Here is a 13,013-nt window from a genome sequence, read left to right as displayed (position 1 = left end):
TTTCCCACACCATGACCCCTCAGGTCTTCTCCCTCTCTTCCCCCTCCACACCCTCCCTGCTGCCCTCCCATCTCTTTCCTCCTTACCTCAGTACAAATATCTGTATGTTCGCTCTCTATTCATACAATACAGATGATCACATCAGGCCAAAAATACATCTTCACAATGAGCACAATTTCAGTAGGCTATATGGATAGCATTCATCCCCTTGAAAATATGTTCATTATACAGAAAATCCTTTACTTTGGGACTACAGTATACAGTATAAAGCACTTATATATTATGTTCTGTTATGCATTTTGCCCTTAAAGGTTTTTAAAATTCTTTTTACTGGTAGGAATGAAAAGATAAAGCATGAGTGTTCCGTGTCAGATGTTACTTGCATTTTTTAAACTGTAGTTTGACCTTTAATGTTGGGTATTTGTTTGTGCTAACATATTTCACATAATGCAGCCTACTTGTGGAATAAATATTGTCTTGAAAAGGAAGAGGAAGAAGCTGGTAGTATGGTAGAAGAGATATCAGACAGTGATGGGGGTGGACCTGATATTATGGAAGTCTCCAATACTCCACCATCAGTACAGGTTGGTAGCCAAGATAATTACCATATTTGATCTAACCATATATATATTGTAACTTTTAGTAAATTGATAATGTTACATTACAGTAGGTCCATTAAATCTCCTTTTTTTTTTTTTTTTTTTTTTTTTTTTTTTTTTTTTCTATAAAGACCATAGTGTGTTACAAAATTTCTTGGTCAGTTACAGAAAAATTCTCAGTCAAAGTTCCACTGCTACCCATAAAGCTGATTGGCCAGTTTACCCTAATTTACATTACCAATTATGGAGAGAGCTGTGATGCTTTAGAACACATCACTTACTATAGTTGTTTCATCTTAACTTGGTCCTGATTTTTATCCTTTTGCAGCCAATTTCACATAGTTCTTTGGCTGAAAAGACAGTGATCTGAGTCCACTTCCTTTCCATAGCACTGTACAGTATTCAATTGTTAATCTGTTGTTACAGTTCATTATTCAAAATAAAGAGATGATTATTTTAGTCCAAGTTAAAGTAAAAGGAGTATAATACCTAGAACCACCTGTATATGTGTGTTGATCTGCAGCAGTCTATCTATCTGTCTACAGCCAGATGCCATAAGGGAGTGACCATTTGTCTTTGAGTTTGTTGTTTTACAGGGAAGGGCACTAACCCTCCGCCAACTCACTCATTGACACGTAGGGAACACGTATGACATATGAGTTGGTTATGTGGTTATCACTCAGTGTTGTAAATGGTTTCCTGGCTTACAGGAAACCATAAGGCTTGTCACTCAGTGTGAAGCCACCAGAAAAGGAAAGAAGAAGAATAAAACTTGACAAGAAAGATGGGAGAAGTAGGAAGATAGGAGGGCAGACACAGAAAAAGAATGAGAAAGATGAAGGAAGAAGTAGGCAACATTGCATCAAGTGAATGGATGTTGGTTGCCACTGCCTACCACCTATTGATCTGCAGCAAAGTCCCTTTTAAATACCTTGTATTGATTTTGATACATGTATGATATCATACATGAATATTCTATCTATCTGTTCATGTTACTGACAGACTTAAAGGCACAGTAATGATAGCAACCTGGGATGAACTCTTGGGGTAGACATCTAGCAATGGGTAAATGAATGGGTACCTTGTCAGTAATTAGAGTGACAGAGGCAGTCAACATTATTAGTCAGAGATATGTTCCAAAATATTGAAGCTGGTGGAAAACTGTCACACCAGCTTTTCAGTACTATATTGGTATTACTGGAATTAATAGACAGTTTTCTGTATTTCACTTTAATAAACAGCTTATGAGGTCTGTTGAGAAAGTATTCAGCCTGTGTTTTTCTCATCAACCAGTTGGAGGATAGGGACAGGGTTTTGTGTAGCATAGTACAGGACCCTCGTTCACATGCATAATTAATGCCAGTCGCCACGAGTGACTCAGTGGTTGTCAGTCAACCTGTGTTCATAGTCATGCACCTTACGTTCATCGCATTCCCACACTCACCACAATGACTAAAAAAGTCAAACAATGTTATTGCATCAAATTTTGCCAAAACTGGTGATACCAAAGTTGAAACTATCAAGAAGATCCAGCAAGTTTTGGGGAATGAAACCATGGAGGTAACACAAATAAAGGAGTGGTACAATTGCTTCAAAAATGGCCAAATGTCAGTTTAGAGAGATCCACATTCTGGGTGACTATCAACAAGCAGGAGTGCTGAAAATGTGCAGAAAGTCTGCGATTTGGTCATGGGATATCGTCGGTTGACTGTCAGAGAAATTGCTGATGATATTGGAATCAGCAGTGGATCAAGCACACAAAATTTTAACATTATTTGGGCATGTGAAGAGTTGCTGCCATGTTCTTTCCAAAGTTCCTTTCACGTGAACAACAAGCTCTGCGGATAAATGTTGCTCAAGACATGTTGGAGTGTGCAAATCGTGATTCAGACTTTCTGAAAACATTTATCACTGGAGATGAGACTTGTGTGTATGGGTACGACTCAGAAACCAGAGCACAGTCATCCCAGTGGAAGCATGCAGGGTTGCCTCAGCCAAAAAAAAAAGCACTGCAGGCTCACATGAAGTTGAATTACATTTTGACAATTTTTTCAGTTATCATGATGTTGTGCATCACGAATACGCACCAGAAGGTCAAACTATTAGTGACGTTACTACATGGACATTATCGGTCATCTTCAGGGGTGGAAGAAACCAGACCTTTGGTAAGCAGCAAGTTGGAAGCTGCACCATGACAATGCCCCAGCCCATTTTTCTCTGCTGATTCCAGAATTTTTGGCCAAGCACAACATCCCGCAGACCCGGCAGACTCTTTACTCATCAGACATGGCACCTTGCGCCTTTGGTTATTCCCCAAACTCAGCTGAAGGGTTCCCAATTTGAGACAAAAGAAGAGATCATGACAATTGCAACGGAGCACCTGCAGGAGGTATCGAAAACCACCTTTGAAAAATGTCTTAGACAGTGGAAAGAATGGTGGGCCATGTGTGTCAAGTCAGAAGGGGTCTACTTTGAGAGGAATTAGTGTCCTTGCTCAACAGGTTAGCTGTTTATTTATTTAGAGTATTAAGGTTAGATACTTAACAAACCTCCAATAATTGGTCTTACTGTCATTGTTAACAGTGGTTTTATGTGTCAGTTGTTCTGTAATTCACTTCAGTAGCTAGATAGACCTATATACTGTATATATACCGTGTATATATACGAGTATGTATATACATATATATATATATATATATATATATATATATATATATATATATATATATACATGTACTGGATATATGTATGAAAGGAGACAATGTAGTTGTTTGACTTACTTTTGTCTGTGTCAGGCAAAATGTCTCAACACCAAACTCACCAGTTTGTACAAATCCCCGGCAGTGTCTCCAGCAACAGCAACACCTAAAAGCATACCCAGGTAAGTATCTGCCCAGCATCCACACCAGAAAAGTCTTTAACCCCTTCAGTCCTATAACACAGTATTTTCTCCTGTTTTTTTTTCTAGCTGCCACCAGACTACTGTATTTAAAAAACTTAGAACATTTCATTGAACCAAAGGGGTTGGAAGGCCTCTTAACCCCTTCAGTCCATTAACTTACTTATCTGTTTTGCTACCATTGCACAGTTTTATTCAACTTAGAGCTGTTTGTCAAATTAAACGGGTTAGAATCAGCCTTCAGAAATGTCTGTCAGTCAGGGTCTTTATAGCTCTCTAGACCTACCTCAACCAGAAAGGTCTGGATGATGATGATGATGATGATAAACTATTCCACAGCTAAATATCTTTCCTAAAGTAAAAGAAATTTGTCTGGAGGCAAGAATGAAATTTAAAAATATGTTAGCAGTTTGAAGAAGTCAGCCCCTTTTTGCCAGAATACTATACACAATCTTCCCAAAGCTGAGTAAACTGCCTGAAAGTAGCAAGGTTAAATCAGTATAACACATCACTGAATGGTTAGGGTTAACCTGGAATATAAAAGGAATATCATTATTCATGTTACATAAATGAATTCTGATCTGAGTTGATTCTGTACTAGTTTCTTTTAGGGTGAGTAACTTTTTCCTAACATATATTCAGTACTTTCTGTACTGAAATGATTGTATGGTTTTGATGATTTTTTATTTTTTTCCCCAGAGATGATAGTTTTTTCGTCATTGACACAAATGGGAGTCAAGCTGCCAATGGTGTTAAAACTCCACAGGTACCAGTATGTTCACTCCTAACCAACTAAGTACTGTATACACGTTGAGTTCTTAGATGTATGGTAAATTACGTATGAAAGGTTTACTTCATGTACCGGGTATGCGTAATTATTGGTAGTGAAGAAGTTAAAGTAAGTTTTAGCTGAATGCATTGTGTAGGGATTGGGTTTGATGTAATGCATACAGCCTACTTTTTTAATTTTTTATTTATTTATTTTTTTTTTAATCAGAAAAGCGCCGAGAGTGTTCAGAAGAAGCGGAAGAAAGATAAAGTTGGTGACATAGAGGACACCATCAAGAAAAAGAAGAAAAAACAGCTGTCCACAGAAACACCTCATATAACATTCGCACATATGGCAGGAATAGACTCACTGAAAGATGTGAGTGTTTTATACAAAGTATAGTAAATAAGTGTTTGTTATCCCCATTACAGGATTGAGGTAAAAAGCTATGCTTACATACAGTGTTATAGTACCTTTTTATGCTGAAGGACCTCATTTATATTTCATTCTTGCTACCCCTGAATGATGTAACTTAGGGTATATCTCATGGGAAGGGGTTAATGAAAGCTCTATCTAATTCCTTCAGTTTGGAAAATATCCCCAAAGCTGAGTAAAATAGTGTTGTATAGAGAGAACAAGAATAAAGCAGAAAGACATTATTCCATTGAAGTTAATGCCTGGTCAGCTGTATTGTACTAATAATAGAAATTTGGTTTATTTTGTCACAGTACGGATAGTCTGCATATCACAAAATAGTAATATTATCTGATGTCTGGATAATGGAATGGATTGAATTTTGTATTTTGGATTACACTGAACAGTGAAATAACTTATGTCTAGGTAATGATGTGGATTAAATTTTGTACGGTATTTCAGAAAATCTGTGACTTGATAGCAAACCTTAAGTGGCCAGGGGTCCTTCAGCCTTTGCAGAAGTCTGTGTTGGTCACAGGTCCATCGGGCAGCGGCAAAACCACCTTCACTCAGGCTCTGGCTGGGGTGCGTAACTGATTACAGTACTGTACTTACCTTGTTATGGTAGTTTTTGTTATTGTTGATGTAATTCCAGTCTTATCCAGACAAAAAACTGGTGAAATTCAGGCTGAAGTTGCTCCGCTGCATTCCACCATCTTCCTTTTAGGTGATGGAGAGGGAGTTAAGGAACCTTTTTATAACCAGGCAACTCTGCTGCACAGTTAAGTTAATGCCATTGCAAAAAAGGCATCAGTCCATCACCACCTTGTTACCATATAGTACAGGTATGCCGTGGTTTAACAATGCATTTGGCTAAGTAAAGACCCATCATTTGGCAAGGTGTCATATATCAAGGTGGATTAGCACGTAAAGTATAGGGATGTGTTTTTGAGCCTTGGGTTTCTCACCCAACCAAGTCCTTAACCCACCCAAATGAGTCCGAAATCAAGTTTAAAGCCAATCTGAATCGCCTAACAGCTGTAAAAGAAGTTAACCTAAGCCTAACACCTGTAAATAACTCACTAAAACCAACAAATATAATCTGAAAATTGTCAAATACAGTATGTCTGGAAAAAATCAAAATTAGTAATCTGTACCCCAGAATAACAGTGTTCACCCCACCTATGGCTAAAACACATTAATCAAAGTCTAAAAACAGTTTATAAATCAACCTAAATACACAATTTTAGTCTAAAATATCATCAAAGTCTGTAAAAAAAAAAAAAAATCAAAACCCACAAACCGGTGTTTGGCCATCACTAGGCCGGGTATGGTGGTATTTCTACCCCCATTGTTAAGCCAGGGTATCACATCTAGAGGCATCGAATATCAAGGGTTATACCTGTACTGTATAGTGACAAGTATTGTATTCAGCCTCCTGCTGTTTTTGCCTTCTGTTATTCTACCCAAAATTTTTCATTTTACAGACAACAGAATCTGCATTGCTGCGAGTGGCTGCCACAGAGCTTGTTGGGGGTGTGTCTGGTGAGAGTGAGGAGCGAATCTCAGAAATATTTGAGCAGGTTGCATCTCATGCCCCTTGTGTCCTGCTTATTGAGAAGATTGATGTGGTGGTGCCTAAAGACGGCAGCGCAAAGAGCCTTGAGAAACGAATCGGTGCCCAGCTTTCAACTTGCCTCAAAAGTACAGTGTGATTTTTTTTTTTTTTTTTTTATTACAGTATTTTTCTTTTAGGTGCTCAGAAGTCTCAGAAAAGTTGCACATTAAAATTCCATTTCTGCTTACTAAGCTGATTTACATAGGCTCACACAACATAACACCCATAATGAAGAACTGCGTGGAACATTCCAGCTAAGATGCAGAGACACCATCAGCAGTGTAAGGAATCAGTAGCATGACATCATAGGGATAGTAGCTTACCTGTGGTCAACAGGTCCGCTTGGTCAGACACAGACAGCTTATTCGTTCATAGCCTCCAACCTGCTTGCATGCGTCGACCTTGGTCACCTAAGGCGGCTCTCCATGCTGCTCGATCTGTGGCAGCCTCCCTGTTCAGTCCCCTAACCCTGATGTTACACTTAATGACCTCGTGCCACATCTTTTTCAGTTTACCCCTTGCAACCCCCCCCCAATAATAACGCTTCTTACTTTCTCCACCAGTTATCATCCCCCATCCACTCCACATGCCCAAACTAACTCAATCTACCTCTCCTGATCATAACATTAATACACTTCAGTCTCATCCTACCCCTCAACTCCTTCATCATAAACCCCACCCACCTAGGCAATGCACTCATGGACGCACTGCACATCCACATAATTGTTGTCATTTCTGTACGTTTGAGCCTGTGAATATCATCTTCCTTTACTGCCCAGGTCTGACTACCATACAGTATTACACTCCTAGAACATGGTGCATGTAGGGAGAGCCCTCTCAGTGTCAGGAGAGGCAACAACTCCCTGAACCTCGTCCAACCACTTCTCACCCTAGCCACAGAGCTAGCTCCAGCCCCACCTCCAGCACATAACATGTCTCCCAAATAACAAAATTCTTCCACACACTCAAGAGACTCACCAGCAAGTTCAATTCATTTCGCACCTGACAATCTCCACCTGCTCTCCCCGACACGCCGCATACCTAAAATCATCATTATCTCACTGTCTACCTTTAATACCACTACATCTCTTATGCACCCACTTATCACAAACACTGCACAAGATGGAATTATTTCCCACGCCCTTGTGGCAAATTGCACATGGCCACTCTCCCTCTTCTGGATACCACCACTTTTGTTTTATCTGCATTTACTCTTAAGCCCTTGTGCCCCATACCATCTCTCCACTTCCTAAATCTTTCCTTCACCTCCCTTTCATTCTCTGCAATCAACACCAAATCATCAGCATACAACATCTCCCACAGGAGTTCACTTCTGAAATCACGTGAGGGCTTCAAGTACCATGGTAAACAACAAGGGACTCAAAACTGACCCATGCACACCACCGTTCATGGAAAACTCATCGCTCAAATCTCCATTCACTCCTACCTGGGTGTGAGCACCCACATACATAGCCATAACCACCCTAACCAGCCACTCCTCCATCCCAAGCTTTCTCATTGCCCACTTCACTACCTCTCTAGGGACTCTGTCAAAGGCCATCTCCTAATCAACAGAAACAAAGTACATTTCCCTTTTCTTTCCTATATGTTTTTCCTGAAGCTGTCAAACAATGAATATGGCATCAGTGGTCCCCCTGCCTGGCATAAACCCAAACTGCATCTCATCAATATTCACTCTTTCTCTAATCATACCTTCTAGAACTCTCTCCATTACCTTCATTATCTGGTCTAAGAGCTTTATATCTCTATAATTTCCTCTTTACAGGGCATCATCCTTCCCCTTGTACACATTTACAGTTACACTCTTCAGACAATCAACTGGGACGTTAAGCAACAATAACTAATTTCTCCAAATTTACAGTTCCAGTTGTATGGAAAGGGTGTAATATTTAGGAACACATCACGAAACACATAACAGAACTACAGTAATCCCGCATATTTCGCGGTAGTTACGTTCTTGTAACCCCCGCGAAAAGTCAATTCTGCGAATACTCTATTAACAATTGAATCTTACACTTGTGTCCACCATGCTGCCCATCACACAGTCCATGTCCATACTGATTGCGAGACAATTCGCCGTCAGACAATTCCCCGTCAAAACATGGACGATTCCCCTTCAGAACAATTCGCACCCTGGACGATTCCCCGCCATTCTATAAATATACTAATCAATACTTTCATCAATATACTTATTATTAATTAATCAATACTTTAATAACTATATTTCAGGGGGATCCAGCAAAGTCTACGTTCAGTAGCGTAGGTTCTGGATATTATTTATTAGTTGCACCTTTAGTCAATAATTAACTTGTTTCTTCCTCGCTGTAGTCGCCTTTGAATTATATTCTAGCGTCACCCATAGCTATCTTCATTAATGAAGGCGAATTGTTTTGTGTTTGTTGTGACTGCGAATTGTCCCGAAACCTCCATACTCATCCCGAAATACCTTCTTACAAGATTGAAAGCACATACTCCATTATGAAGGAAAAACATAAACACCGTACTGTAATACACAATTATCTACACATTTATTCACAAAACAGTACAAAATAAAAAGATGCATTAACTGGTGATAGCAAACACTCGCACGGTCGTTTCTTAGCTTGTCCAGTAACACAATTTTCTCTGCTAAGGTCATAACTTTTCTTGATCGTTTTGTCACTTTGGAGTTCTTACTAATTGTATTATTAGCCTTTGGTGAGGCTGGCTTACGTCCTGGGGCCATGTGGAAAGCAAGTGGGAGGCAAGAGGCGCATATCATAGTGTGGTTACAAGCACACCAGCCACCCACTTAAGGCAGTCAGGCGTGGACTGAGGATGAATGCGGGGCAGAGAGCAGTGTTGCCATATCCAAACAACGAAATTATGCTAGGGCAATGAAAAAATTATGCTAGATTGAGCAAATTTGTTCCAAGTAAAAAATGAATTATGCTAACTTGAAGCTAAATGATAAAATTCTATACATATTCGTGCAACATATTAATTATGTATTGTTTACTATGAAAATATTAAAATGAACCTACATACAGTAAGAGGATAAATATCGGTATCTGCCCATACTGCTTTTTCCCACGAAACTTACGTTTTTCTGATGGATTTTGATGTGATTCATTCGATTTTGAGCATCATTTCCGTCGGAAATAACCAAATTTTGAGATATGACCCCCCCCATCCCCCTGAAATAATGGGGGATCTTTGGGGAATCGGGGGTTATAGGGAGGGGGGGAAACAGAAAATGGTCATTTCCGACTGAAATGAAGCTGAAAATCGAATGAATCATACCAAAATCCATCGGAAAAACCTAGGTTTCATGGGTAAAGTACAAAGCTCAAACTTATCCTAACCTAACCGAACCAAACCGAACCTAACCTAAAACCTAACCCAACCTAATCCAACCTAACCTAACCTAATCCAACTCAACCAAGCCCAAACTGAAAGTAACCAACTATTCAAACATCTTCTTACCTTATTCGTCTCTCTCTCTCTCTCTCTCTCTCTCTCTCTCTCTCTCTTTGATTTGTAGCTTTTATAAAATTATTCCAAAAATATTCCATTCCATTCTAAATTATGCTAGAATGATTCTAAAACTTCTAATATGCTAAAAAATATTCCAGACTCGAAAATTTGATCAAAATTATGCTAAAAGAATAAAATTATGCTAGATATGGTAACACTGGCAGAGGGGCCACGGAAAAGGGACAGAGGGTGGCGTGAGTTTACCGCGCTACAATTGGAAGCTGCGGGAATTTCAAATTTTTTGTTTTCTGTACATTCAAGGATATTTTTGTTGAACTTATTAATGCTAAGAAAATCCGCGAGAGGGCAAAACCGTAGACAAAAAATCCGCAAAAAATGCGGGATTACTGTACCTGTTTATCTTACCTCAGATCTGAAGGTGAAGCACAAAGACCATAAACTTGTGGTGGTGGGTGAAACCAGTCATCCTGAAAACCTTGACTGGGACCTTCGCAGCAGCTTTGATAGTGAACTTTTCATGGCCATCCCCTCTGAAGTGGCCCGGGGACAGATACTCAAGGTAACCATTGCCGTGATTTGGTGTAAATGATATTTTTTCTCCTCTCAATTATACACAAAAAGATTGGGAGGGTTACAAGCATATTCATAATTCCTTATACTGTACTTACACTGTACTGACCATTTTCTCATTTAAAAATGGAGTGAAATAGGATTCAGAAGCAAGTGTTTGATGAGGCTTTCCCATTTTTCAGAAGCTGAAAAATGGGAAAGCAGTGGGGGTTGATGAGGCATATGCAGATATGATTAAGTGTAGTGAAGAGAGAGGAATAAAGTGCTTGTTGGAGATGTGTAAGACATTATGGATGAGTGAAACTGTGCCAGTAGACTGGAAAAAAGCGCGATTGTACCCCTGTACAAAAATAAAGGTGAGCGAAGTGAGTGTGTGAATTATCGTGGCATAAGTCTATTGAGTGTTGTAGGCAAGGTATATGGATGAATTACCTTAGAGAAAGTAAAAGAGATATCCAAAGTCCTAGTGAGTTACAAACAGGGTGGCTTTAGGAGTTGCAGAGGATTTATGGATCAAATATTTGCAGTGAGACATAGTAGAGAAGGTTTGTGAGAAGGACTATAACGTGTTAATGGCATTTATGGATCTGGAATAACCGTGCTACAAAGTAGACAGAGAAGAATTATGGAAGGTTTTGCTCATGTACGGTGTAGATGGTAAGCTGCTAGGTGCAGTCAAGACTTTTTGGGATGGTAGTGAGGCATGTGTGAGGGTAAATGGGCATCTTAGTGAATGGTTAATGATGAATGTGGATGTGCATCATGGTTGTGTGATGTTCCCATGGTTGTTCAGTATATTTATTGATGGGTTGATGAGAGAAGTAAAAGCACGAATAATGGAGAGGGGGATGGCATTGGTAAGGAACAGTGATGGATGGAATATCTCAAATTTGTTGTATGCAGTTGATGCAGTACTACTCGTGAATACCGGACAAGAACTTGGTAGACTAGTGCAGCGTTTTGTAGATGTCTGTGAGTGTCATGCCTTGAGAGTAAATGTAGAAAAGAGTAAAGTGATGCTTATTGAAAGAGAAGGTGACTCCCAGTGTGATGTTACAGTGAATGGAGAGAGACTGGAATTGGTGAGAGAGTTCAAATACCTGGGTACAACGATAGAAAGAGAGGAAAATGTGCAAAAGAAATGGAAAGTAGAGCGACACAGGGAAGGAAAGTAGTTGGTGCCATGAAGGCCTTGCTAAGAAGCAGAGGCTTGAGTGTTCCAGCTGCACGAGGGATACACGAAGGAGTGTTAGTACCAACTTTAACATATGGATGTGAGGCTGTGGTGCGGCATGAAAATGAAAAGTCAAGAGTATGAGCAGTGGAGATGGGACTGCTGAGGAATGTATGTGGAGTACAGAAGGTGGATAGGATTTGGAATAATATGATTCGTGAAAGATGTGAAGTGAGGAAGTCTGTGGACACCAGAATCGAAGAGAGTGTACTGAGATGGTATGGCCATGTGGAGAGAATGGATGACAATAGAGTGGTGAAAAAGGTATATCTGAGCGAATTTGAAGGAAGGAGTAGGCGAGGTAGGCCAAAAAGAAGGTGAAGTGATATGTTGGATGAGTGTGTTAGGAAGAGAGTTACGGAAGTTGGTGAGGTTAAGGGACTGACAGGAGATCGAGCTGGCTGGATGAATTTTGTGCGAAGAAGTGCATGACCAGGGATTTTGCACCCCTTTTAATGTGACAGCTTTTGGATAGGCTATATCAGATAGGTATATTTGAAGCTATAGAACATGGTGAAATTTTTTTAGGCCTATCTGATAGAAATTGGATTTCGCGGCTTGAATGATCAGTGAATGGAAGTGTGGCCCATTGAAGTGGGCTGACTTTGGCTGTCTGGACGTTGTTGCTTCTCACCCTTCCCTAGAGTGTGAAAGGAGGTCCAAATGATAATGATGGTGATGATGATGAGGCGAGCTCATTGTTTTTAAAAAGTCAGAAACATTCAACATTTTGTAGCTTGCTTGCAAGAACTTTGTAATATTTGCAGCAGATCTGACCTTAATTTATTGTAGCATAGTATTTTGTAGGAGTGTATACTGTACTTGACTTCGAAAATTTTTGTTTTGGTATCATAAATGATGATGATTTACCTGTGGAGAAATTAACTTTTTAAAAGCCTCATTCCATTAATTTGGTACTGTAATTATTTTGTTTCAGTTTTAAAGGCTTCATCATGCTTGCATGTGTCGACCTTGGTCACCTAATGGTGGCTTTCCATGCCTTTTGATCTGTGGCATCCTCCCTTTTCAGTCCTTTATCCCTGAGGTCCCACTCTATAACTTCATCCCAGGTCTGTTTTGGTCTGCCTCTCACAACCCTACCCCAAGCATTAACATTTCTCACTTCATACATCCAGTTGTTATCCTCCATCCTCCCCGCATGCCCAAACCATCTCAACGTGCTTCTCCTCATCACAGTATCAGTACATTCCAGTGAACAAATAAGCAGTGGGAAACTCATTAATCCCATTTCTAATTATTAATTTCTCACCAGCTTCTCTGTGAAGGAACAAAATTGGAAGGTGACATGGAGGAAATAGCATACAGGACTCCAGGATATGTGGCAGGAGACTTGAAGAAATTATTGGAAAAAGCACAAAGCTTGGCTTGGAAAAGGTATTGTTCTGGTGTTG

General features: G+C 39.7%; 1 protein-coding gene across 2 annotated transcripts in view; it reads left to right on the top strand.

Annotated features, from left to right (window-relative positions):
- smid (nuclear valosin-containing protein-like smid) overlaps positions 1–13,013 on the top strand; it is a 39,136-nt gene that overhangs the window by 6,991 nt on the left and 19,132 nt on the right. The window contains exons 3-10 of one of the 2 annotated variants that reach the window (XM_080270789.1): positions 454–584; positions 3,395–3,480; positions 4,198–4,264; positions 4,496–4,645; positions 5,144–5,266; positions 6,169–6,385; positions 10,208–10,356; positions 12,875–12,996. In XM_080270789.1, the coding sequence (XP_080126915.1) occupies positions 454–584; positions 3,395–3,480; positions 4,198–4,264; positions 4,496–4,645; positions 5,144–5,266; positions 6,169–6,385; positions 10,208–10,356; positions 12,875–12,996 (1,045 nt within the window). Of the gene's footprint in view, positions 1–453; positions 585–3,394; positions 3,481–4,197; positions 4,271–4,495; positions 4,646–5,143; positions 5,267–6,168; positions 6,386–10,207; positions 10,357–12,874; positions 12,997–13,013 lie in introns of both variants that reach the window. The other variant, XM_080270788.1, reaches the window with a different exon arrangement.

This window comes from Coenobita brevimanus, chromosome 43 (genome assembly GCF_032717465.1).
Source record: "Coenobita brevimanus isolate Jiangsu-jjx chromosome 43, ASM3271746v2, whole genome shotgun sequence".
Lineage (NCBI taxonomy): Eukaryota > Metazoa > Arthropoda > Malacostraca > Decapoda > Coenobitidae > Coenobita > Coenobita brevimanus.
This window is presented reverse-complemented; position numbering and strand designations above follow the sequence as displayed.